The 26175-nt window shown below is 45.1% G+C and overlaps 1 protein-coding gene across 2 annotated transcripts; it reads right to left on the reverse strand.

Annotated features, from left to right (window-relative positions):
* Positions 1-821: 821 nt before the first annotated feature.
* WDR91 (WD repeat domain 91) lies at positions 822-25592 on the reverse strand. 2 transcript variants are annotated; one of them, XM_030548429.1, is made up of 15 exons: positions 25372-25592; positions 20902-21081; positions 19797-20004; positions 17715-17797; positions 16014-16147; positions 13313-13490; positions 12897-13055; positions 10701-10900; positions 10181-10331; positions 7975-8069; positions 6918-7086; positions 5831-5939; positions 4142-4254; positions 2035-2232; positions 822-1382 (listed from the first exon to the last, which is right to left on the reverse strand). In XM_030548429.1, the coding sequence occupies exons 1-15, from the start codon at positions 25492-25494 to the stop codon at positions 1218-1220; spliced, it is 2265 nt and encodes a 754-aa protein (XP_030404289.1). In that variant the 5' UTR covers positions 25495-25592; the 3' UTR covers positions 822-1217. The 2 variants fall into 2 exon arrangements, with proteins under 2 accessions (XP_030404289.1, XP_030404290.1); XM_030548430.1 differs by lacking the exon at positions 10181-10331 and having other exon boundaries at positions 6918-7030.
* Positions 25593-26175: the final 583 nt, after the last annotated feature.

Consider the following 26175-nt stretch of genomic DNA (forward strand, 5'->3'; position numbering starts at 1 on the left):
CCCTTTGTATGCTATCCCTACCCTTTAGGGTATCTACCACTCCTCCCAGTTTAGTATCATCTGCAAACTTGCTGAGGGTGCAATCCATGCCATCCTGCAGATCATTAATGAAGATATTGAACAAAACTGGCCCCAGGACCAACCCTTGGGACACTCTGCTTGATACCGGCTGCCAACTAGACATGGAGCCATTGATCATTACCCATTGAGCCTGACGATCTAGCCAGCTTTCTATCCACCTTATAGTCCAATCATCCAGCCCATACTTCTTTAACTTGCTGGCAAGTATACGGTGGGAGACCGTATCAAAAGCTTTGCTAAAGTCAAGGAATTACACATCCACTGCTTTCCCCTCATCCACAGCACCAGTTATCTCATCACAGAAAGCAATTAGGTTAGTCAGGCATGACTTGCCCTTGGTGAATCCATGCTGACTATTCCTGATCACTTTCTTCTCCTCTAAGTGCTTCAGAATTGATTCCTTGAGGACCTTCTCCATAAATAAACCTATTTCACAACCAATTGCTCTAGTCAATGGGAGCCATCAAGATTCTAAGCCACCATCAATGGCCCACACTTTGCATAATTACAATAGGACCTCAGAGTTACACTTCATATTTCTAGCTTCAGATACAATAATGATACATACATACAAATAGGAGGAATATATTCAATAGGTTATAACCTTTGTTTTGATACAAGAGACCTTTTGCATAAAGCATATTCCAGTTATGTCATATTCATACTCATAATCATGTTTCCATAAAACATATGGAGTGCAACATCCCAGTATGATTCTATTGCAGCAATAAGTACACAAGTTAAATGCAAGGGAACAGTTTATTTTAAGAAAAAAAGATTACATACAGAATACTGTGAGTTTCACGCAGATATTTTCAGCTGGAGCCATTGTGTTAAAATGCAATTCAGCATTCAGCTTACATTTGCATGTAACCTCCACCTGCCCTAACCCAACCACTTAGAGCCAAGTGGTGCTTGAGGCTCTGCAGCTGCCAGAACAGGTCATCTTGAGAGTGTCAGTTCTTCAGTGCAGCCGTTGTTCCATAGCTGCAGGTTCCTATCTGCAGTGGTTTGCTATTTGTAAAAAAGTTTTGGTCCAGGTAATTCACCTTCTTCTCTTCCATGTAGTTTGTTCCCCTATAGTTAACACTGGATTTCGTAACACATCTGGTTCTTTCCCATCAGTGCTGCTCAGTTTAAGGTTTCTGAGCAAGTAAGGTTGTTAGTTTGATCTTCCCATCCATTGAGGCAGTGAGGCAAGTCCCACAATCCATGGCTGTGCACCAGTCCACGGTGACCACTGGGGCTCTGTGTCCTCCCAGGGAGAGGCAGCTCTCCAGAATCTTCTCGTCGCTGTTCAGCTGCAACAGGGGTTGGGAAGACAGATCATAAGAACTTATTAGAGCAGGTTTTTGCAGCAGAAGCAGCTTGCTCAAATGGGAATCTAAAGCCTGACATAACCTAGGAGCCTCAATAGGCCCATGTCCTTCAGTTGTGTTAGGGACAAGTTTAGGCTTTAGGTAGCAGATACGTGGAGGGAAAAGGTCATTTTTCTTCCTTATTGCACTTTAAAAAGAGGCACCCAGTAAAAGAAAATTCATACTTGATCCAGCAAAGCACGCACAGAGCACATCAGGTAGAGCAAAGGAGCAAAATTAGCCAGCAAAATGCAACTTTGGTTGTTACTTTGGCACTAAGCTACTCTGGGCCTGTAGAAGTCTGTATCCCATCCAGCACAGATCGGATTCTTCCTAGGCATTTACAGAATGGAAAAACTGCTTCAGATAGGGCTTTTGTACCAAAACAATCTACCTGCTGTGCACCACTGTTAGTGTGTATGCACCACAACATCAGACTTAGCAGTGAGCCCAGCCTGAGCTACAAGTTGGTGGTGGCCCTTTACCAGCTCAAAGCACTAACGGATTCTTGCAAAAGGCTGCATTTCAGCCTCTGGATAAGGAAGCTTGTTTGTATCTGTTCCAACATCCTCCCCATTGTTTTTCATACCCTTACCTTGTAGATGATGCCCCCAGTGGAGGAACAGGTCAGCATGTAGTTTCCCTCTGAGTCAAAAGCAAAGAGCCTTCCTCGTGGGACCTGGACTTGCTTATATCCACTGTACCCTGAGAGCACGAAGGGGCCCGTGGCATCCATGGGAAGGACGTACTCAGACACTTTTGAGCCACTTTTGTGAATATTCCACTGAATAAACTAGGACAGCAAAAGGGGATAAAGTCTCCAGTGAAATAGATTCATGCTAGAGGTATCACAGAGTTCAGTACTATTCATAGAGTTTAAATCATAATGTTTCTTTCTGGTCTTAATCTGATCTGCATAACACAGCCCATAGAATCTGACCCAGTCAATCCCTTTATCAAGCCCCTAATTTCTGGCCGAGCTGGAGCAGATCTTGTAAAACGACACCCAAGTGATGGGGAATCCAGCCCATCCCTAGGGTAAGTTGCCTCAATAGGTAATTGCCATCACTGGAACCTGCCTCTTCCCCGGGCCATGCTGCCACAATGGAGATCCATGCAGATGCTCCAAGTGGAGCCCTCCATTATACAACAGAGGTAGCTGCTGGCAGGGTGCTCTCTGCAGAGGCCCCTGGCTCTGGAACTCGCCCTGCATTGGTCAGGCACCCCGCCAATGCGTTGCCCTTCAGGGCATGTTACAAGGCTTATCTTGATGAAGGCTCTTGGGTAGGGGAACGCTGCTTCAGGCCTGAGTTTGAGGCATGGTCCATTTCCTCTTAGTTTTAGGTTAAACCACCCATTGCTGTTCTATGGTCCAGACTGTTGCTGGCCTCCATTTATGGTTATTAGTGGCTTTAAATAATGGTTGGATGCACTCAGTTTATGATGGCACCTTAGGCCTGGACAGCCAATATCATTAGTCTCATAAATCCAAATACAGCAAATAAGCCACTTCCCAGCTTCAGGTCTCCCCTGGGTTAGTCACCCTAAGAGCCACCTGACTTGCTTGGATATTTAACATATACAGTGAAAGGAAGGTGGGGTTTGGCTGCTTCTCTTAGCAGCACAGCAACAGGCATCAGTGCTTGTCCATCACTGACAGTCTCAATTAAAGGAGTATTCCAAGGGGGGGCTGGAGGGGGGATAGGGGCTCTCCATGCTGGGGAAGACATTCAGGTTTAGTTTAGGAAGGTACTGAAATCAGATTTTAAGATCCTTGGGGCAAGGACTGTGTTATACCTCTTTACAGTGCCTGGCACATGGCATGCATTCAATACACAGTGAGGTGAACAACTCTTCACCCACCTCTTCTCTCCAGTTGATCAACTACTCCCTCCTCAAACCACTCATCACTACCTCCTTATTATAATACATGAGCGCCCCGCGTGCTGGTCCCGTGGCTCCGGTGGAGCTGCAGCAGTGGTGTCTGCGGGAGGTCCACCGGAGCCACGCGAGCAGCCGACCGTCCGCAGGCACAACTGCAGCAGCTCCACGGGAGCTGCCTGCCGCCCCCTCCGGACACCCTGGGCTGCCGGCTGCTGCGGCGGTGCCCTGACCCAGGGGACACCCTGGACTGCCGGCTGCCACCCTGACCCAGGGTCAGGGTGCCTCCGCGGCAGCCGGCAGTCTGGGGTTTTCCTGGGCCAGGGGACCCCCTGGGCTGCCGCAGCAGCGCCCTGACCCAGGGGGCCCCTGGGCTGCCGGCTGCCGCCGGCAGCTCAGACTCCCTCTCTGTCCCAGCAGCAGCGGCTGCTCAACCATTTAAAAAAAAATTGGGGGGGGCTTTTTGGTGCCCTCAAATCTCGGCGCCCTAGGCAACCGCCTAGTCCGCCTAAATGGTTGCACCGGCCCTAATCACAGTGCTTGCACCCACCAGGAACTGCTCCCAGTGTGCATCAGAAGTAAGCATTCCCGCCTTGAACCTCCGTCTCCCTTGTGGATTGGCCTGCCTGCCAAGATAGAGAAACGGCCCCAGGGATGGAACTGTTAATACACAATAAAGGGCCCGTCCACTCTAGCAGTGCAGGAAGGAGCAGTACGCAGTACAAAGACAACACAGCTGATGAGCAGGGAGAACATGTCACTACCACACCAGTCTAGGATCTTGCTACCTTCTCCTCGCTGTGAGGTTGCACAGAGCCTACCTTCCCATCTTCTCCTATGCTGTAAACTGTGTTTTCATCATAGCTGAATTCGACAGAGTAGACCTCCCCATCATGCGCCGTCCAGCTCAGAGCACACTCATGCTGCTGCATATCTGAGGGGAGAGCAGTCACTGAACAGTCACTATGCACAGAGGTGGGAAAACAGAGAAAGGGCTCTTAAAACGGAAGGCAGGGTGTCTTGTGCCTTCCCTCTGCCCACCATGCAGTCCCCCATTCTCCAGCCATGCCAATTTCCCTTCCACCCACCCCACCTCCAGGATCCCTCACATGTATTGTTTTTCTACTATCCACAAAGGCCCAGTATCCAAGCACACTTCCTCTGGCTTTACAGGGCTATACACCCATTGCTCAGAGCATCACCAGATGAAGGGAGAGGCTGCCAATGGCAGCCCAATGGCTTCTCTCAGCAATCCCATCCAGCAGTGCAACATGCCAGGACAGACCACCCCCCAGAGTGTTATTTAGGAAAACAGGATAGCATTTTTCCCAGCAATCTTCTTAAAGGAAGACACTAGGTTTAGCACAGAATGTAGTGGTCTTAAATGCCTCCCTTCAGCTAGAGGAAGATTCTGCCCTGGAGCGTGGAGGGGAAGTGGAACACACAGAAAGCTAGAACTACATCTCTATCCTGATATAACATTAATTCAAATATAACGTGGTAAAGCAGCGCTCCCGGGGAGGGGGTGGGGTTGCGCACTCCAGCGGAGCAAATCTAGTTCAATATAAGGCAGTAAGACTTTTTGGCTCCCGAGGACAGTGTCATATGGAGGTAGAGGTGTACCTCTTGTGGAGGGGTGAGGCACAATGAGGAAAGCTGTGGAGAAGGCTGCAGCCTACTGTAACAGCCCACCTGGCTGTCTACACAAATCTGTCACTAGATCAAGGACACTTGAGAGAATCAGATGCAATTTTGCCTTCCTTTTTAACCTCCAAACTCATTTGGACAGGGAAGGAAGATTGTGCATGCCGACGGCCTGACGCAGAGCCACACTGAGCCAGAGAACAAGTGAGCTCCCTCAGAGAGGCCACAGTGTGTTCAGAAGACGATGGCACTCTGTCCTTTTAAGCAGTCATTTCTGTCATTCTAGGATCCCCATTTCTGCCTAGCATTAGCACGGTCTCTCATCACATCAGTCTGAAGGCTTTGCAAGGCAAGTGCAAGTGCAATGTTGACAGAGGACAGAACACTGAGCAGGGTGGGAGACTTCCATTCACAGGTATAGGCTAAAGCATACAGAGAGAATGAGCTGGGAACAGCTGACGGAAAGGGGAGAGAACAGCTCAGCTGGCAGTCCTCATCTTTGGACCAGATGGTCATGCCCTACTCCAGAGCCTAGGCTCACATCAATGTGATTTTGGTGCTGTGTTAGGGGTAACTGCACTGCTTGAAGTGCCACTCTCCAGCTGAGAGATCAATCTGAGCTTCCTCCAGTTTTTAGGGACAGAAGAAGGATTCTATGGCATTTCAAGGAGCATCCAACTTCCTCCACTAAAAACTGGTTCCAATAAATCATGCTTGCCCTGAGCAACAGCTCTCAGACAAGGGGCTGTCACATCTGCCTTTAGTCACGGCATTACCCAGGTGTACCTCATTGCGCTGAGGAGTACTCTGGTGACAGTTCAGCTAGGAAAGGCTGGAGAAAGTTGTCATCTGAGACCCCTGCTTACCAAAGAGACGAATTATTCCATCTGCTGCTCCAGTGACCAACAGGTTGCCGTTGTGGTTAAAGGCTGTGCAGTTTGTGGCAATGGGCTCTGGTTCAAGAGAAAACTGGAGCTAAAAGGTAAAGTCACCATTAGTGGATTTCATTCTCTGCTTATGTCCTTACAAACCTCTTCCATGGGACAGATACTACTCAGGTATCAAGTTTGTTTAGCGAGACTTCAGAGTGACAGCCCTCCCTCCACACTCTGGAATCCCACCCCCTCATTTTCACCCTACCTTTGCATCCCATGACCACCTCTAACTGCACCCCAGGATGGTAGCTGCATTTCGTCAGGACATGTTAGTTGACAGAACCAACTGTTCAGCTTGGCTGAGTCAGAGCTTTCTTGGTCATGGCTCCAAGACTGTGGAACCAACTTCTGCCAGTTATTAGACAGAGTCTGAGCATAGCCTGCTCAGACTGGTCACAGGGGCAGGATGATAGGGCCCATGACTCCCCTTTGAATTTTACTCTTCCATATAAAAAGTTAGGAAGCAGATAAGCCAAGAGAGCTATATCCCCTATGGGAAGCTTCCCTTATATAAGTACATCAATAAAAGCACCCAGATGCTACAGCACTTTAGAAATAAAAAGGAATGATATATTGTATGTCGATCCCTTTATGTTTAGCCTGATGACCAACACAACCGGCAAAGGCTGGGGCACTGAGCATTCACAAGACTGTGGTTTGCTGAGCTACCTCAGCATCAGCGCTAAGTGAAGAACATGAACCTTGAACATGACCCTCACACACTAACCAGGCAGCACAGGGGGTGGCAGGAGCAACCTGACTCTGATTGAGACAATGGAGGCTGAAGAAAGCAACATTCAACCATATAAGCCCTCGCAAGGACTGGGGAAAAGAAGACAACAAGGGGCTAGGGTAGTCTGAAGGAACCCTCAAAAAATAAGCCTGGTTACCCACCCAGTTGTGGTTTTCTTTGGGAAGTGGAGGAGAGTGAGATTGCTAATTAAAGAGGGGGTTAGGAGAAAAAATGCTTCCTTGTTCTTAGTGAGCAGATTCAAGGAGTGAAGACATGAGACAATACCTGCTGCTTCATGGTTTTAGTGTCCCACAGAAGCAGCTTCCCTGGAACTTGGTTCATGCCTCTCCCTCCAGTATCAGGGGCTGCGAGGTCCAGCTGGGTGATCAGACTTGGTGCTGCAGCAGAACAAACAAAGGAGGCACCACTTGGGCTGCACGCAAGTGAGAGGATCCTGAAATACATAGCACTCACTGTCAGCTTGGTCCCTCTGGATAAGAAACCCAGAGAGGGAGCCTGGAGTGAGCACCATTCCTAGCTCTCCCCATCACCCAGGTAGAAATCCCCCCCCGCCGAAAGGCTGCTTTGGCAAGACCTTCAGAGCAGCAGCAGCAGCTGGCCATGCAGGGTTAGGACCTATGTGTCTCATGGCAACCACACCATGCCCCCAACCCAAGATAATTCTTGCTGCTAGCAAAAACGATCTGTGCTGAGGGGCTTTGGTGCTGCTAGCTAGAATGCACACACATTAACATGCCTTCTGCACCATCTGCTCACCCGCTGGAGAAGGGGGTTATTTCTGTGTTGGGACAGAACTTGATGTGTATAAAGAACATAATTTAGAGTGCTGTGCATTAGTCATGGCAGAATGAGGTGGCCACCAGGGATAGTACTAGTTAAAGGCAATTCACACTGGACTAATTCAAAGTAGCACAAAAGATGTCGGACTTCTCAATTTAGGGATATTAAAGCCCACTAACACACTCTGGATTACAATAAGTGTCCTGCTTGTGTGCTGCTAGACTAGACCACAAGCAGAGTTGATTTGTCACTTCAATGCTGTGTCCATCTTCCTGGCAGACATCTATGTGATGGCTCTGAGACTTAATAAGCATCCTGAAAAAACTCTACAGAGGACTAGAAGTAGGTTGCTATCAAGAAGTAGTGTGCAATGAATCATCAACAATTCCTGTTACACAAGGCCGTTGTTTCACACAGGACCAGACAGAGACTGTCTTCGGAAATGGGGGCTGGGTAACAGAGTCATACGAATGTAGGAGAAACTTTGAAAGCCCATCTACTCTTCCACACACAGAGGAATGCAAGAGCTTTTCAGGGTTACCTGGGCATGTCTTCATCGATGTTAATTTCACAGAGATTCTTCTTTGCTTCGGTGTCATAGAGACGAACGGTCCCAACCCCACTGCCCAGCAACAGCTTGAAACCAAGAGGGAGAGAGACAGAAAGTAAGGAACAGAAGATGATGATTCTGTCCCTCAGCCACCACACCACATGGGAATCCAGCAGAAAGTATCCTATCCCCTTGTGGTTGTCCACAGGGGACTGGCTATATTCCAAAGGAGAATACTCTTAGAAAGCCCCTAAAGCATGGTGTCAGTGAGAGGGGTAAATTTGTGGCCACTTTGGAAACAGGACTAGGTTAGGACCCTGGGGAGGAACAAGTCATCTTCCAGAAACAGGATATACACTGCGGGGGGGGGGGGGAGTGTGGGGAGGAAGAAGAAATTGTGTCAGATTAAGATTAGAAATCTAGCATAAAGGAAAAACGGTCATGGAGCCAACAGAACGAGTTTTCATCCTTCTTGGGGGAGAGCTAGGGAGACGGATGCCTCCTTTTGTTCAGGGGAAAGAGAAGTATCAATTGAAGTGAGCCAAGTATATACAGATCAGCAATATTAATGCATCTGTCCCTGCTTTTATTAAGAAAAAACAAACAATCTTCTCATGCCGCTGAATCCCACTGGATGTCAACTCATTACTTTTAAAAATCCTCAGACCACAGTATCAGTTGGGGAATAAGCAGGAGATACTTCTAAGCGAGAAAGATTGCATTTGCATGAAAAGTCTCAGTAAGAACACGGGAAGTGAAACATCCAAATGGCAGAACTAGATTTAATTGGACAGCATTTCAGACCTAGCAGTGAGACATTAGCCACTCTTTAATATGAACAAACTTTCCTCTGTCACAGGACCATTTCCCAACCACTTTGCCCAACTGGGATGATGTAAAATCCCATTACTGTGTCCCATAGAATCACAGACAATAAAAGTTACTCAGGTAAATGGACTGCACAGAAATTAAGCCTTGTCTTATTATCCAGTAGGATAAGGAGTAGTGCTCTTCACTTCCACAGGGCCTTTCTTCTGAAAGTCTCAAACCACTTAATGAAAATTAAATAAGCTTTAGTGTCCCTGTGAGAAAGCTGTTATCCACCCAACTCTGGAAAGGGGATAACTGAATTGGCCAAGGCCACACAGCAAGTCAGGAAACAGGAGCCAGCACCCCAACTTCCAGTCCTTTGGTCCACCTACTAAATCAGGCAGCACTGAATTTCTGCTCAGTTGTTCCAGATATACTCCCACTTTCCCCTGTTTCAGCTCGTAGAGGTTTCTGATCTTCATCCCCTAAATTTACAACTCCCATCCACTGTCATAGATTCCAAGACCAGAAGGGACATTTGTGATCATCTCCTCTGACCTCCTATATAAAACTCAGGCCAGGGAACTGCCCCAAAATAATTCCTAGAGCAGATCTTTTAGGAGAACATCCAGTCTTGATTTTAAAACTGTCAGTGATGGAGAATTCACCTTGGTAAATTCTTCCAATGGTTAGTTACTCTCAGCATTAAAAATGTACACCACATTTCCAGTCTGAATTGGTTCATATTATACCTTTCACTGCTACATTGAAGAGCCCATTATTAAATATTCCCCCTCCCCATGATTACAGTCCACAAGTACCTACAAGTTACCCTTTCAACCTTCTCTGAGTCTATTTAGCTTAATGAAGAGCACAATCTATCACTATAAGGCATGTTTTCTAAAGATTCTAATAATTCTCGTGGCTCTTCTCTGAGCCCGCTCCAATTTATCAACATCCTTCTTGAATTGTCAGCACCAGAACGGGACACAATATTCCAGCTGTGGTTACACCAGTGCCAGATACAGAGGTAAAACCAACCTCTTTACTCCTGCTTGAGATTCCCCTGTTTATATACTGCAGCATCGCATTAACCCTTTTGGTCACAGTGTTACGCTCAGAGCTCACGTTCAGCTGAATATACCAAAAGCCTCAAATCTTTTTCAGAGTCACTGCTTCCAAGGATGGAGTCCTCAATCCTGTAAGTATGGCCTACATTCTTTGTTCCTCCATGTATACGTTGACATGTGACATTATCCGGATTTTATTTTAAGTTCAGTTAGCATGGATACCATATAATATACAGCAGAACATGTCCATGGATGCGTAACCCCTATTTGTTAGGGATCAGTAGCAACTCTAGTACACAAGCAGATGTGCTACTCACCAGCCTGTCCCGTTTGGTTGCCCATTCTAAAGAGAGCAGAGGAGATTTGGAAATAGACGAAGCTTTGGTCTGCATCATGGGATTAAAAGACCACACCTTGATGACCCCGTCTACGTCCAAGCTGGCCACCCTCCGCCCAGAGCAATCCACCCTATGCACAGAAGAAAACATCAACGAGCATTGTCCTTCCTACGCACATGGTTAGAAATGCCTCTCTCTAAACATAGTTCAACAGTCTTCCTTTGCTAGAGCGACATGCACCAATTTAACTGAACGTGCTGAGATACCAGGTGCAGTACAAGAATGAACAAAATTTCAAAGCATAATGCCCTTTAATGACATCCTCCTGTTTTCCCATGAATTTCATTTGCCTGTGCATCACTGGCATTCCCCCAGGAACAAAGGCACTTACACTATACCAGCCTCCTCGAAATGCTACCTTTAAAGTAGCTCCTATACCCCATCCCAAGGAGCTGATGATCCAGTCACACCTCCACTGCATGAAAAGCACCCCCACTACCTGCAGTGCATGATGGAGGAGTGGTGCTCTCCATATTCTTCCTGGCTCAGAACAATGAACGGCTGCTCCTGTCTGACACCTCCAGCCTCTGTGCTGAATGCGGAAGCTTTGGTGAAGGTTTCTGATTGCTCAGTATGCAGCTCAGGTGAGGTTTCTGCCTCCACAGCACCAATCTCAGTCTTTTTCTCCACACTCTGCCCCTAAAGCAAGGAAAGAACCCTCTATAAAAAGGTACAGCCAGGCAGCAGTACTGGGTCAAGCGACTCACATCCATCCTGACAAACTAGAGAACCAGGGAGCTGCACTACTAGAGGCACAGTTGCTGGTCAGTAGCTAAAATCCTTTTGCAAGAACTAGAAGATTCTGTTGGACAGAACAGCATTATTAGAGTCACAGCATGCGACTCTGGTGCTTTTCTACAACTGCCCCTGAGAAAAGAGCATATCACATGGCATGTGTCAGGGAGCTTTTACAAAAAGGGCTTGGAGTTCTAGTTTTAAACTGATATTTTTCTAGTGAAAGCCTGTCAAAGTTGCAGATTAACCAGACAAGTTTGTGAAGGTTTCAAACACCCATGCAGATACGTTACCTCATGTTCCTCTTCACGCCCAGTTCTGCCCAGCTCAATTTTTATTAATTACCCAGATCATGGTTATATTTGGATTTATTATTGCATGCAGGTTCTAATCAAGATTGCAGCCCCCCAATGGAAACACATGGGCACAATACGAACACTTAAAGCCAAAGAGCCTATAATCTAAGTTGACAAGACAGAGAGAGAGTAGGAGAAAGAATATTACGCCCATTTTACAGACAGGGAACGGAAGCATGGCGATTAAATAATCCATCTATATTCATGCAAGTAGTCTGTGGCAGTCAGGAACTGAACAAAAGGTATCCAGAGTCCCACAAGGCCGCCCCCATCTCACATGACAAGAGATGGAAAGCAGCAGAGCTGGAGATACCTGGAGACAGCATCTTGTTACAACATTACCTGGAGAGGTCAAGATATTCAAAAGTGTAACTGGGGATTTTTTTGCATTTATACTATTGGCCTGCTTTGGGCAACAGGAGAGAATCAAATCCCATCTGCAGTCCTGTGGTTGGAAAGAGCTTGTGAAACAGAAGCCTCAGAATGTCACCCTCATTCATGTTAGTTAGCTTGGAAGGGAACACCACTGACTGCCTGTGAAAAAACACAGCATCAGCTTTCCTTTGTATCCAAGCGCAGCAAGAACACATTATACCTAAAGCAACCAGCTTCCTGAGAGCGAAACAAAGCCAGGGAAAATAGGAAGGCCAGAGAAAACTTGTTGAGAAGCCAGCGGAGGTGCACCCAGTACTGCCAGGTTCACATTGCGATCTGGATGATCTAGCAGTGCCACCTTGCTCAATGAAGTGCTACCTGGAAGGGCTGATAAGCACCGCTGTCCCTACCATGTCTTCATAAAGGCCCTCAAGTCAGGCTCTCGGAGATAAGCAAATACAAAGCTGCTGTCATGCCCCTTTTACAGTGGAGTTTGCACCAATAACACAAGGCTGTCTTATGTGGCACTACAGACCTACAGGTTTTCTAAAGCCTAAAATGTAGCTTTTCACTGAGTGGCTCCTGTTCTGCAACCTGTACAAAAGACGATGCTAACTCTTACAGGTAAGGCCTCAAGCGTCTGCATTTCTTCCCAGGAAAACCTGTCAAACTGTTCTCCACAGCCCAGGCTGTAACGGTGAAGAAAGCGTTGTCACTGGAATCAGAGCTGCTAGCTTCTTTGGGACAGCACCCCTTTTTAAAGATCAGGATTTAAATTCTGGCTGACAGCTGGCCACCAGCTTGTACTGAAGTCTTGTCACTAGGTATCACTGCTGAGAAAGTGAGATCAGAACTAAACATCATGCATTTGAAGATGCAGAGCGGAGGCCCACTGAAGATGGTGGGGACAGGGGAAGAGGGAGGGGACAGGAGAGACAACTCTTCTAACTCCTGCTTTACACCCAGATCCCTCCTCTATCCTGCTAGGAATCTGCAGAAATATTCTAAGAATGGGAAAAGAGTAACTGATTAGCTAGAATAACTGACCTTTCATACAGCTCAGCAGCAATAGAACATCAAGCTAGAGATTTTACAAAAAATGTGCATCTGCCTTACTAAGTTCTACTGCACTGTACAATGCCAAGGCCACCTGTGATATCTCCAAATACCTGGGAAGTTACTTTCGATAAAAGCTCCTTTCTTTCCTTCCCATGATCCTGCAGACGCCTCTGACGCTGCGGTACTGAGCCAGGCTCACTTGCTGTCAGCCCAGGGAAGTGACTCTTTACATCCTTGCAGCCTGTTGCCACCTCCTTTCCTTTGGTGCTCTGAAAGGCAAAGAGAAGATCTGTAAAACCTGAGCCCTGTTAATGACTGTGCCAGACCTTTGAACAAAAAGCAAAACGTAAGGCAAAATACCAGCTTGCTCTCAGACCAACGCAGCTCTGCCATTCAGTCCCGGGGAGGGGAACAAGACAGTAGGAGAGGTTTTCCAGGTTCAAGGATAAGCCAATAGCAGAGGTGGCACAGGTTAGCTCCTTGGCTATTCAAGCATCATCTTACAATGAACCCACTGGAGAATTACCTGATGGTTTGATGGTTCTTTCTTCCCTAACAATATCCCACCAGCCTGCGTTGGGGAGACTCCGGTCATCAGAGCTGATCTAGAAGGGCCCTTCTTACTCTGAGAGAGGAGAGAGGATAGGAAGCCCCCTCGGGACTGAAGCGAGTGTGCGGTGCTCCTCTGGCTGCGTGTCATATCACTGGTTTAAAAAAAATAAAAATAAGAGACAGCTGAAAGGGGTGTAACCAGAGCACCAACCTGGACAGAGATCTAATAACCCAGGAGTGAGGACTACATTCCTTCTAAGTTTCCAAAACATAGAGATTCATTCCCCAGTGACTGAACCACCCTGTGCTAAAATCAAGTTTTAAGAACAAAAACAAACACTCACGGTGTCAACACTCTCAGCCGATGGGAATTCATTTAGAATTCAGCTAACAAACTAAAGCTGCCTTTCAAAGACCCTGGGAGGCACTGTGCCCAGGTCAGGCTTTTATGGAGGTGTTTTCAGGGCTGGGGGAGCCTTTAAGAAGATTCCAATCAGGTACTTAAGAGAGACTCTTGGAAACACTAAGGCTCAAGTTTTCAGAAGTGCCCACTAATCTTGGATTCCCAATGTGAAACATCAGTGGGCCTTCCCAGCAGTGCTGAGCACCCCCAATTTCAACTGACTTCATCAGCGCTTACTGAGGTTCAGCAGTTCTGAAACGTAAACCTCAAATCAGGCACCAAAAAAAAATATTGAAGTTTAGGCCTCAGTGTTCCAAAGCATCTCCACTCCCATACACCCACCTGCCACAGACACAGCATTAAAAGAGAAAGTCAAAGATGATAGCTGCTGTACCATTTCCAAGTGTCTGACTTCAAGAACCCGTACCCATAACAGTGTTTATAGTTAATGACACAATACTTCCATTCCAGCCATTTCAACTCATTCAGTTGCAGGCTGCAATTTCCATGCTTGGTCTGTATATTTGTTTTAGAGGAAAGAGTGACCAAAATCACTTTAGTCATTTGAGTTATGCAGACAATAAAAGCCAGGGATGCTGTCACTTTTTCCTCATACAGATACACAAAAGCAACAATGGGAAAATATTTTTCCTTCTTTTGCCCCTCTCTTTTCCTTAAATACAGCTGAACTTTAAAAAACTTTCCATGTGGCTCAGTACTCAACGCATCAATCCCTGGATAAAAGTCTATGGCTTGTGTTATGCAGGATGACAGACTACAGGATTATAATGATCTCCTATTATGGCCTCAAAATTTATTAACTTGATAAGTTCAAAAATGAAGCTCTAAGCAGTTGAAAGCTCCTTTTCTGTGCATGCACACAAAAACTACACAGCTTTGTTTAGATCATTGCCAGCAGCATTAAGGATTCGCCCAACTCTGCAATGCCTCAACTCAAATAAAATAGACAAAGGGAAAGTCCAAGTCCCAGTAATATTAATAAATAGCTCTCGTGGCCAAATTCATGTTCCTAGTACAATCTTGTAAAATGTAAACATGCAAACTGAATTAAAATTTGAAGATTTGGCCTCACAAAAAAATAAGAGTTTAATTCAATACACATCAATCAGCTAGACAATCTTGCATCATCACTTGCATAGCCACAATTTCCACTACGGCTTACTGGTTTCAGACTGGGCAACAGGGACACACTTTAAAATAACATTTCTGGAGCCAGTTCATTGGTCTGATGGTTCTGAGTGTCACTTGCAGTGCGGAAGAGAGCCTTTTGCTCACGTGAGCAAGTGCTGCGAGAACTGTAAGGCAGTGAGGTTATCCCCCTTGCAACAGAGAAGTGTCTTAGGAACACAAGAACAGCCATATTGGGTCACACGAAAGGTCCATCTAGCCCAGAATCCAGTCTTCCAACTGTTGCCAATGCCCGGTGACCCACAGGGAATGAACAGAACAAGTAATCATCAAGTGATCCATCCTCTGAAGCCCATTCCCAGCTTCTGACAACAGAAGCTAGGGACAACATCCCTGTCCATCTTGGCCACTAGTCATTAATGGACCTATCCTCAATGACCTTATCTAGTTCTTTTTTGAATCCTATTATGGTCTTGGCCTTCACAACATCCTCTGGCAATGAATTCCACAGGTTGAATGTGCGTTGTGTGAAGAAATACTTCCTTTTGTTTGTTTTAAACCTGCTGCCTATTAATTTCATTGGGTCACCCCTAGTTCTTGTGTTACGAGAAGAAGAAAAAAAAACCCACTACTTCTCACTCAACAGCAACCTAAGTCACTTAGGAACAGCATTCATATTATAGGCAGGTGCCAAAGGGTGTCCCCCGCTAGCAGGATAGGTAGATGTGAGGCAGAAACTCCACCCCTCAGAGACTACAGTCATGGTCCAAAAAGTATAGTTTCACTGAGGTAAGATGTGGTTTTGGACCGTGACTACAGAAAAGTCATTTTTATAATTTAAGGGCAGAATGGCTGCTGGCATGGGAATATCAGAGCTCTGACAGGGACACAGAATAATGGGCCCCCACCAAAAGGGAAGAACAGGAGAGAATCCATTGCGTCACACAATTCATTTCTGAGAGGTGAAATCCTACCCAAATGGGATTCTATATGAAATCTCATCATTCCACACGCTAGGTGTGGAAAGGAGGGAAAGGGCTCTCATCACAGCACCAAAGCACAAACAAAAAAGTTTAAGAGGCTGTCATCCCCTGCAGCTACCTGACCCTAGCAAGACACTCACAGCTCAGAGTCTCCCAATCGATCCATGTTGGACACATAAGCAGGCAGTCTGTGGTGAACAACTGACTCCTCCTCCTGCTGCTGCTGCGGCTCCTCTTTCTTCATTCGGTAGGTCTCAGCCTGCAAGGCAAAGAGCTACAACAAGGGAACAGAGCAGAGTTAGTTGAGGTTTCACTGGATTCCCCTCCATGTCAATGACAAGCAACATCAACACCATGTGCCATTTCTCAGCCCAGCAGCGTTAGTCCAATAACTCTAGTAGGTTGTGGAAAAAAGAGGACTTGTTCTGACTGGCTCAATATTGAATAATTATTCAGAGCAGCAGAGGGCAATCAATGGTTTGTGCACATGAAATCACTGCCTGCTAAAACCCCTCACTTTTCTCCACAAACAGCTATTCTAGTGCTGCTTCTCCCTCTGCTAGCAAGCGCTATGAAAGCAAACTAGCTAGAGTGAGCCAGTACTTCATGAGGCTTCTGGTTTTTCAGGTAGAAGAGGGACATAGATAAGAATCATATTTAATGTCTCACCTATTAGTAACATCCTAAGTGACTGAAAATGAAGGGATTTTAGGAGTCTAGTTTTCTTATCATATTGTTCACTTATCGTACTTCACTCAGCTTAGACAGTGAAATCAGAGAGATCTAGATTCACTTCTTGTTCCTCATAGATTTCAAAGGAAAGCTGCCATTCATTCACAAAAAATGCAAATCTATGCTTAAATAAATAAAATAATTTAAGCTATCCCCTTTCTAATTTGAATATCCCAAGCCAGAAAGGCGGGGGGGGGGGGAGGAATATGGTTTTACTAAGTACAATTTGACAGTTGACACTACTTCAATCTACAAACAAAGCCAAGTAACATGGCAAGGATAAAAGACAGCTTCAGTTTGACTGACAAAAGAAGTGCAAGATAGTACAAATTTTTAGATAGCAAATTGGAAGAACACCTCTATTACTCCCTGCACATGCACTAGCCATCTTCATAGATTCCTAACAGTAAAGGTTTTCAGCCCTTGTACTGTGCACAGAGACAGGCCTTCTTTTCCCCAGTAATGGCAGATAAACAGCAGTGTCAAAAACTACAATGTTTGGCATCCTTCGGAAACTTAAGACAAGCAAACAATACAGTAGATCAGCTTCCAGTAAAACAGGATATGCATATCAGGAAGTGGAACATCTGATCATAAAGCTTTTGTGAGGCAGCGGGTAAAGTTTGGCGCTTAAACTCCCAGTGTTCCTTTAAAAACTAGTTTTATTTAGCACGTTTGGGGAACTAGACTACACTAAAATCTTGCAACACAAGAAAGGTTTAACTTAAGGTGTGATTTTAAACCAGTTTAGCTGAACTGGTGCAAAAGGCTATGTGGACATTTACTTCAGTTTTGCTTAAATTGACTGGGAACAGATTTAAAATAACCCAAAATAAGACATTCTTAAGCCAAAATAACAATACTCACATAAGAGCTTGCAATGGTTTAACAAAACTAATGTTTAAAAAAATGAAAACTGGCACAACTTTCTCAGATAGTCAAAGCCTGAACAAATCTTTTGAAAGCCAGAAGCTTGTCAACAAGAAGCAAAGTTAAACTGAAGCAACTGCAGAACAAGAGCAGCAAGAGTCCACTAACCCACCTCAAAATAATACATTTATGTCTCTGATTTTGGCATCCTGTTAAATATACACACACATCCCTCTGACCTTTTGACGCAAAATATCATTTTCTTCTTGTACGAGAGTGCTCCTCTGACATTCGGCATCAAAGTTCAAGATTACTGGGACAGGTAAGGAAAGTTAAAGAGAAACCCAAGACAACAGTATTTGCACATCTCATTTAGCTAAGACATTTCCACATAAGTTAATGTACAGAACTCGTGTGAGTTTTGCCTGATAGGCAAGTGGTAGACAGAGCAAGTGTGCTAGTCCTTAGAGCAAACATGGGTAAAGTCATGGACTGTTAATGGGCTTGTGGCCTATTCAACTACACCTATTTGGTACTTCTGCAAAATGTATTGCTCTGTCTGGGGATCTGCAAGTGTTTTAAAAAAAACTAAAGAATTAATCGCACAAAACCTATGTAAAGTAGTAGTAGTATTATTCCCATTTTTTGATGGGAAATGGAGAGCCACTTAGATTAAGTGACTTTCACTGGCTCAAACAAGTGTATGGCAGAGCTAGAAAAAGAGGACAGCTCTTCCAACTCTGGCACAAGGCAAACCTTCTCATCACTCTATGAAGGGGGATTGGGACTGAAGCTTGTGAACTGTGTTTACCTTCTCTCCCATGATGCTTAGTTTTTCCAGAAAATATAGCGAGGCTGTGCCTAGACCAAGATCCAATAGGCATTCCTAGTTTCGTTATGGGCAAAGACCAACTCTTTGCACAACTATTCATTTGTTCAGGGTCTTAATTCCATGCACACAGGCCCTAACATCTTGTAGGAGTTTCAGTGGTTTCTTTCTAGAGTGAGGGTGTCTCCTGGAACAGTTTAAAGAGCTGTTTTCCAAAACCAAAGATGGTCTTGATTTAAATGTGGATATTTGCTTGGAATAGTCTTAAAATGATGGCCAAGAGTTGTTTTTAATAGAACCCCTCAGTCCTGCCGCCTCTTCTCCATCCCCTCACAAAACTGTTATGCAAAGAGACACACTGTTAATATAAAAAAAGAACAGGAGTACTTGTGGCACCTTTGAGATTAACAAATTTATTTGAGCATAAGCTTTCGTGGGCTAAAACCCACTTCATCAGATGCATGTAGTGGAAAATACAGTAGGAAGATAGATAGATATACATATACATACATACATACACACACACACACACACACACACACACACACACACAGAGGACATGAAAAAATGAGTGTTGCCATATTACCTATAACTAGAGTAATCAGTTAAGGGGACTATTATCAGCAGGAGAAAAAAAATTTGTAGTAATAATCAGGATGGCCCATTTCCAACAGTTGACAAGAAGGTGTGAGTAACAGTAGGGGGAAAATTAGCATGGAGAAATAGGAATTTCCCCCCCCACTGTTATTCACAGGTGCCACAAGTACTCCTCGTTAGTCTCGAAGTTGCCACAAGGACTCCTCGTTCTTTTTGCTGATACAGACTAACACGGCTATGACTCTGAAAACTTAATATACAAATTGGAAGATGACTTACAAGAACAAGCATGTAACATCTCAACTAGCCTTTTTTTCCTTCTATGTAAAACTGCCCTCGGCCTGGTGACATGATAGTCTTCTTTACACTGGAAAAGGAGTGGATGGAACTCCCCCCAAAACACAAAGCAAGATGAGCAGAGGGTTGTACATGCTCCCAATGAGCCATTATGAATCACCCTGCAGCAATGCCAACCTCTGCTAGTGCAGAAAATGAGGAAAAGGGCTCAAGAACAAAACCTGCATCTCACAGTAGTTCTGTGGTCACTACACTCCAGCCATTAACACTGGGCTAAACTCAGCTCTGACTAAGTGGGAGTTACTTATGCGAGGGCCAAGTCTGGCCCTGCAAACAGAACACTAGTCTTCAATATAAAATCGTTTTGTTTAATGAACTACAATTATCTCTCCAACATCCATTGATGATCACCAAAGATATGGATTTGTTATTGAGCCTCCACTCTTAGCAACTGTCTTAAGGCAGCATTTAAAGAATTCTATGCCATTAGATTCTTGGCAGTGTTGCTGTAATAAGCAGAACATCACTTTTACCCAGTTGAGGGGGTACGAGACTTAGCTACATAAGGGCAAGTATTCTTCTGAAACTAAAAGGATATGCATGCACTGAAACAAGACGCTAAGAAAGTTGTGCAGAGATACGATGAATGTGTCTGCCCACTGTCGTGAGAAATATGTGGCAAAGGTAGGGTTTGAATCTGGGGTGGGGAGGAAGGGCAAAACAAACCAGTCCTTCCACTCCACTTGGTTCTGGAGTTCTGAGGCCTGCTTGAGAAAGAACTCCTGTGCCTTGTCGTTACGGTTTGTCTGAAACATATGAAGCAAAATGTGACTTAATTTTTATCTCCTATGACAAGAAATCCAAAATATGATTACCCTGAGCTCAGAACAGAGAGCAAAACCCAATACCCAGTCGCACTATCAAACGGAGCAGTGGAAAGGCAACTCAAGTTAACACAAAACAAAATGGAAACTATCATGTCTAAAGAATCCCAAATACATACACTAAAAAAAAAAAAAAAAAAAAAAATTTTCACTGAATCAGATCTCCTTTGTTATAATCACTAAGGTCTTGCCTACACATGATTGGGTTTACACTCGTTTAATTAAATTGATTTGAGTTAAACCAGTACAGCTTGTGTATTTAGACAAGGTCTAATGGCTTAAGCCCCTAGGGCAACGAAGGACATGTCCCGAGTTACTCAATACCTATACCTACAATTGATGGAACCCAAAGAGAATCCCATCCAGTGCTCTTTCACCAGAAAGATTGTGCCATAACATGTGTCCAGAGCAGGGGATTGGAGTGGGAGGGAAGAGGTCTCCCAAAGACTTGGTTGATGGTTTTGACATCCCCTGCCCTCCTATCATCCATTTAGCCTACTGAGAAGGTTCCTCATGCACAAGTGATGTAAAGTTCCTGGTGTTGTCAGATGGAGTCACAGGGGAAGCGTCACTTGTAACCTAAATCATGAAAAAAGCACCCAGACACTATAGTGATGGGTGCCACAGAGATGCTTGTAATAAATAAAACCAACCTTTCTACACATTGACTGTCTCATTACTGACCTCACTCAACCCCTCCATAACTAGAGCCAAAACACCAGGGCCTCTGAGTTATCAGGTCAAATATGGTAATTACTCCTTTTATTTGCATGAACACCATTTAAGCAGAATCTTGAAAACAAATGGACTAATATATACCTGAACAGTGTAGACGAGGTAGTAGCGGAATAAACTGGTTTTCAGCTTGTTCACTGTAGGCCGGTATACATCCTCCAAACGACTGAAAAGGCGCCGGTCGAGATAATTCCAGTAATCCCGAAGGGCAGACAGATCATAACTCTGAATAAACTGCTGCAGTTGTTCCACTATTTTATCCACCTGATGAAGGAAATGGGGAACCAAAAAAGTCCGTTTGTTAGTTTCAGTCATGCGACAGTTCCACTTACACAAGAACAGTTAAACCTCAAGCATCAAGCTGTGTAAGTACAAAAGTACAGTTGGAATCAAAGAATTTTTTGCATTAGCTATTTAAGCCAGTAAATAGATAAATGTTTTCAATTCTATAGTAACATTCACCCATCTACAGTATCTTTCAATTGCAGAGGAGGTAAAAGAAATACTGCCAAACATATGCTTTTATAAAACCTATGGCCATCAGAAATGTTTCCACACTTTTAAGAATTTCATTAGGGGAATATTTTTGTTTAAAAACATTATCATAGTTTGAAATACAAATACAAAAACCTGCAAATGAAACTAACTGTATTTATCCAAGATAATGAAAATGCAAAAAAGTGAAATAAAAGCATCATATCAAGTAAACTATATTTCTAACCTTCTTTCACTTCTAAATCACCTAGCACAAAGGTTCCCAAGCTGTGGGGCATGCCCACCTGAGGGGGGCGCAGAGGAATATTCGGGTAGCTTGGAGGGAGCACCACCCAGCCCCAGCTCGGGCCTCTAGCCCTGACCTTGGCTCTGCTTCCAGCCTCAGATACATTGCATTACTGGTAAGGGGTGGGGTGCAACAGAAAAAGTCTGGGGACCACTGACTTAGCATATTAGCAACATAGGCATAGAAGCTCATTTGTTTACAACACAAGAGGCCTTATGTTGATAGTCCCTTTTAAAATTGCTTCTGACACTTGAATGATGTGGAACAATGATGTAAGACCAGGATTTCAGTGTGCTAATTTCTGATGGCCAACATGAGATTCAAAAAAAGATTCTATGCTGGTTACAAAAACACAATAACTGAACTTGCTTACACTTTTGTTTACTTTTCACCAGCAGATATTATCACTTAATTTTTTGCACTTTTTTTAAGCAACTGGATAGTGATACTTCAATCACAGTTACTTGCTGGTCCTTTATGCTTGGATTTCACCTACTGCAGGAGGTTTTAATTTTATTCAATAACTTTATTATACATGGCTATATAGTTGGTTGCAGAGAAAATTGGTCATCTATAAAAATATCTAGATTTAGGGCCCAGAACAAGGCTGTGGTGTCACTTATGCCTCGGACAAAGAAAGACAGACACTCACTGGCATTCACAGAAAATGAGCATGTTTAGTCCTGTGGATCACAGCGAGACTGTATCCAGTACTGTGTTTTCAGAGATAAGTTCTGTATAATTATACATAAGTATCTATATTGTCTATCTCAGTGGTCCTCAAACTTTTGTACCGGTGACCCCTTCTGCATAGCAAGCCTCTGAGTGTGACCCCCCCTTATGAATTAAAGACACTTTTAAATATATTTAACACCATTATAATGCTGGAGGCAAAGCGGGGTTTAGGGTGGAGGCTGAAAGCTCACAACCCCCCCATGTAATAACCTTGTGACCCCCTGAGGGGTCCCGACCCCCAGTTTGAGAACCCCTGGTCTATTTAATTCTTAAAACTTCCAAATTGTCCATATAAAATAATAATAATTTGTTAAAATGTAATGAACAAGAATGGCTTAAGTCAAAGTTGTTGATTCTCCTCCAGATCTTTCTGCCCATCTCGATTACATGGCAGGTCTGCATAATAGGGGGCTGGATTCAATGACCCAGGAGGTCCCTTCCAATCCTATGTCCCCGTCATATTAGTATCGTCTCCTACTCATCATGAAACTATGAGCTAGCTAGCAGTCAGCTCACAAACATGATAGTGATGGGGGGAAGTGGGGTATATATTTATTACCTGCATACAAATCAAATTATCTAGATTACAAAACATTTATTGGGAACCCCAGATTCTCTTCCAATTACAATACAAGGATCATAATCATAGATTCATAGATTCTAGGACTGGAAGGGACCTCGAGAGGTCATCAAGTCCAGTCCCCTGCCCTCATGGCAGGACCAAATACTGTCTAGAACATCCTGGAGACACATTTATCTAACCTATTCTTAAATATCTCCAGAAACGGAGATTTCACAACCTCCCTAGGCAATTTATTCCACTGTTTAACCACCCTGACAGTTAGAAATTTTTTCCTAATGTCCAACCTAAACCTCCCTTGCTGCAGTTTATAACAGCATTTCTATAGCACCTGTCACAGAAGAATATTGCGTTCTGCAAAGGGTTAGTGCACTGCAATATAGGCAGACATCAACAGCTTTCTAGGAAACTCAGCTCCTATCTGCCCAACAAGGCTTTGGCCACAGCAATCCATAAATCTGACACCTCCAGTCTAGATTATTGTAATGTACTGTGCCTGGGAATGAATGTCAACAATAAAGAGGTCACACCATGGACAAAATGTGGCTGCCCACCTCCTCAGTGAGAGGTCCTGACCTTTTAGGACTTTAAAGACCAAGGCTTTGAACTGCAACAGGAGTGAATTGGGACATAAGCAACCATATTTCCACCTGTGATCTGCTAAAACAGTTACCTCTCTCTGGAACAACAGACTTTACAAAACCCCAGCTGAACCACACGGTAGCTAGAGATAAAGTGTTCTCAGAAGAGAGGAATAAGCTATAGGAATAAGCTTCCAAAGGAAGTCAGACTAATCTAGAATCCAGTGAGCTTCAGGATACACTGCAAGACCCTCCTCTTTAAGGAGACTAGAGAGACAGGTGGTGAGCTAACGCTAGTTATTGGACCAACTTCTGTTGGTGAAAGGGCTTGTCTACACTTACAGTGCTGCAGTTGCGCCTCTGCAGTGCTTAGTGAAGATGCTGTGCTAATACTTCCACCTTTTCATGTTCTCTGTATGTATAAATATCTCCTGTCTGTGTGTTCCATTCTATGCATCCGAGGAAGTGAGCTGTAGCTCACGAAAGCTCATGCTGAAATAAATTTTAGTCTCTAAGGTGCCACAAGTACTCCTGTTCTTTATGCAAATGACAGAGTTTCTCCCATCGGTGTAGGAATTCCACCTCCCCTGAATAGCTAGGGTGATGGGAGAAGCCCAACATATCACTGGCTACACTAGGGTTAGGTTGGTATAAATATGTCACTTAGTGTGAATTTTCCACAGCTCTGAGTGGCACAGTTATACCAACATAATTTGCTAGCATAGACCAAGCCAGACAAAAACTTTTGCGCTTACATAGAGCTCTTCTTCAGGTCTGGGAAACATCCTCAGGCCATGTCTACACTAGCAATCTTACAGTGGCACTGCTGTAGCAATGTAGAGGTGCTGCGGTAAGATCTCCCACGTAGCCACTATATGCCAATGGGACAGAGCTCTCCCATCGACATAATTAAACCACCCCCAAAGAGTAGCAATAGCTATGCTGGTGGGAAAGTGTCTCCTGCTGACATAGCATGTCCATACTGAACGCTTTTGTTGGTGTAACTTAGGTCATTCAGAGGAGTATTTTTTTCACACCCCTGAGCGACATAAATTATAGCAATGAAAGTGCTAGTGTAGATGTAGCCTTAGGCCTTGTGGTGCCGCAACTACCCAGCCACATTAAAGCGCTGCACGGTTTTGCTAGTAAAGACATACCCTTAGAGTGTCACTGCTAAATACATAGCCTGAACAGAATTTGGCATAAGTAATTAACACATATTTCAAGGAACAAGTAAAGGTGAAGTTAACACCCCTTCAGTCATCCCTCTTTAAGGAAACATTTCCACTAAAATCAGCATAAGGATAAAAGAAGTTACTCCCTAAGTAGAGCATCTACCAGGGAGTGAAGAAGAGTAGAAGACACCATGAAGTCCATTAGGGATCTCATTGTGCTGATGTATGCATCTCTAGCATCTCAAGAAAGTACTCAAGTACTGCAGTGATGAATGTTAAAAACTCAAACAGATAATGATCTCCTAACACTAAATTCCCCAAGTGCCACAATCCCATAGTAGCAGCAAACTGCCATGGGTCTGGCCTACTCATTACTCATGTAACCCACCTTGTGGTAGGTCACAGGGACACCCATCCCCTCACTTGCACTCCCTGCTGCCCCTGACACACCCACACCTTGCACCCATCTCTCACACTCATTACAGAGGGTACATGGCTAAGACATTGTTATTTATTTAATCTCACACCAAACCGAGAGAGTAAGGCAGAGGGCACGCTGGGTGTCTCACATTCAGGAGCTAACGTGTCCCCCCCCGCGCCCTCAGGGGTCAGCCCCACTCATCAGCCCCCTTCCCATCTGCTCTCCCGGACGCCAGCCCCATTCCCTCCCCAGCGCCCCCAGCCCTCCCCAGGCGGCCTCACCCGGAAGCCCTTCTCCCTGTCCGCCTTGATCTCCGCATCCAGCTGCTTCAAGGCGCCGGTGAAGCCGCGGAACAGCAGATACTCCCGCACCAGCTCGTCCATGCGCTCGGCCGCGGCCGCCATCAGGCCCCTGAGCTGCCCAGGCAGCCGGGTCACGGCGCAGAGCAACCTGCCCAGGGTCCAGCGAGTCGGGGGCTCCGAACTACACGGCCTGGCCCCGCCCCTCCTCGGGTACTCGCACCGCCTTCCTTACGCCCGCCCCTTGCTTCGCCTCGCCCCCTCCAGTTCAAGCTCCGCCCACCTACGTCTTCTCCTGTCACGTGCCTTCTTCTCCATGGGAGCCTGGGGGGACGGGCTGGTGGCTGAGCCAAAAGCTGGCACCCGGTGACACGATATGTCACCTGATAACTTCCCTGTTCAGTTCTTTCCCACTGAAGCGTCTGGCCCCAGCCGCTGTCAGGCGACAGGGTACTGGGCTGGAGGGACCATTGGTCTCTGAAGCAGTCTGATGTACAGCCCCAAGATAGTTCCATGGAGCCAAAGAGCAAAATCAGTAATTTATGCTCAGACACTTGACATCCCTAATGAGTAAAAGTAGTTTTAGTCACAGCTATTTTTAGTATAAGTCATGAACAGATCACAGAGAGTAAACAAATATTCACAGCTCATGACCTGTCCATGACTTTTAATATATACCCCTAACTAAAACTTGGGCCAAGGGGCTGTGGGTGCTCTCAGGAGTGGAGGTGGTCCAGAGGCACCCCAGGTGCTGGCGGGGGGGGGTTCATGTTGGTGCTGGGGGGA

The sequence above is a fragment of the Gopherus evgoodei genome, chromosome 1, assembly GCF_007399415.2.
Source record: "Gopherus evgoodei ecotype Sinaloan lineage chromosome 1, rGopEvg1_v1.p, whole genome shotgun sequence".
In the NCBI taxonomy this organism is placed as follows: domain Eukaryota; kingdom Metazoa; phylum Chordata; order Testudines; family Testudinidae; genus Gopherus; species Gopherus evgoodei.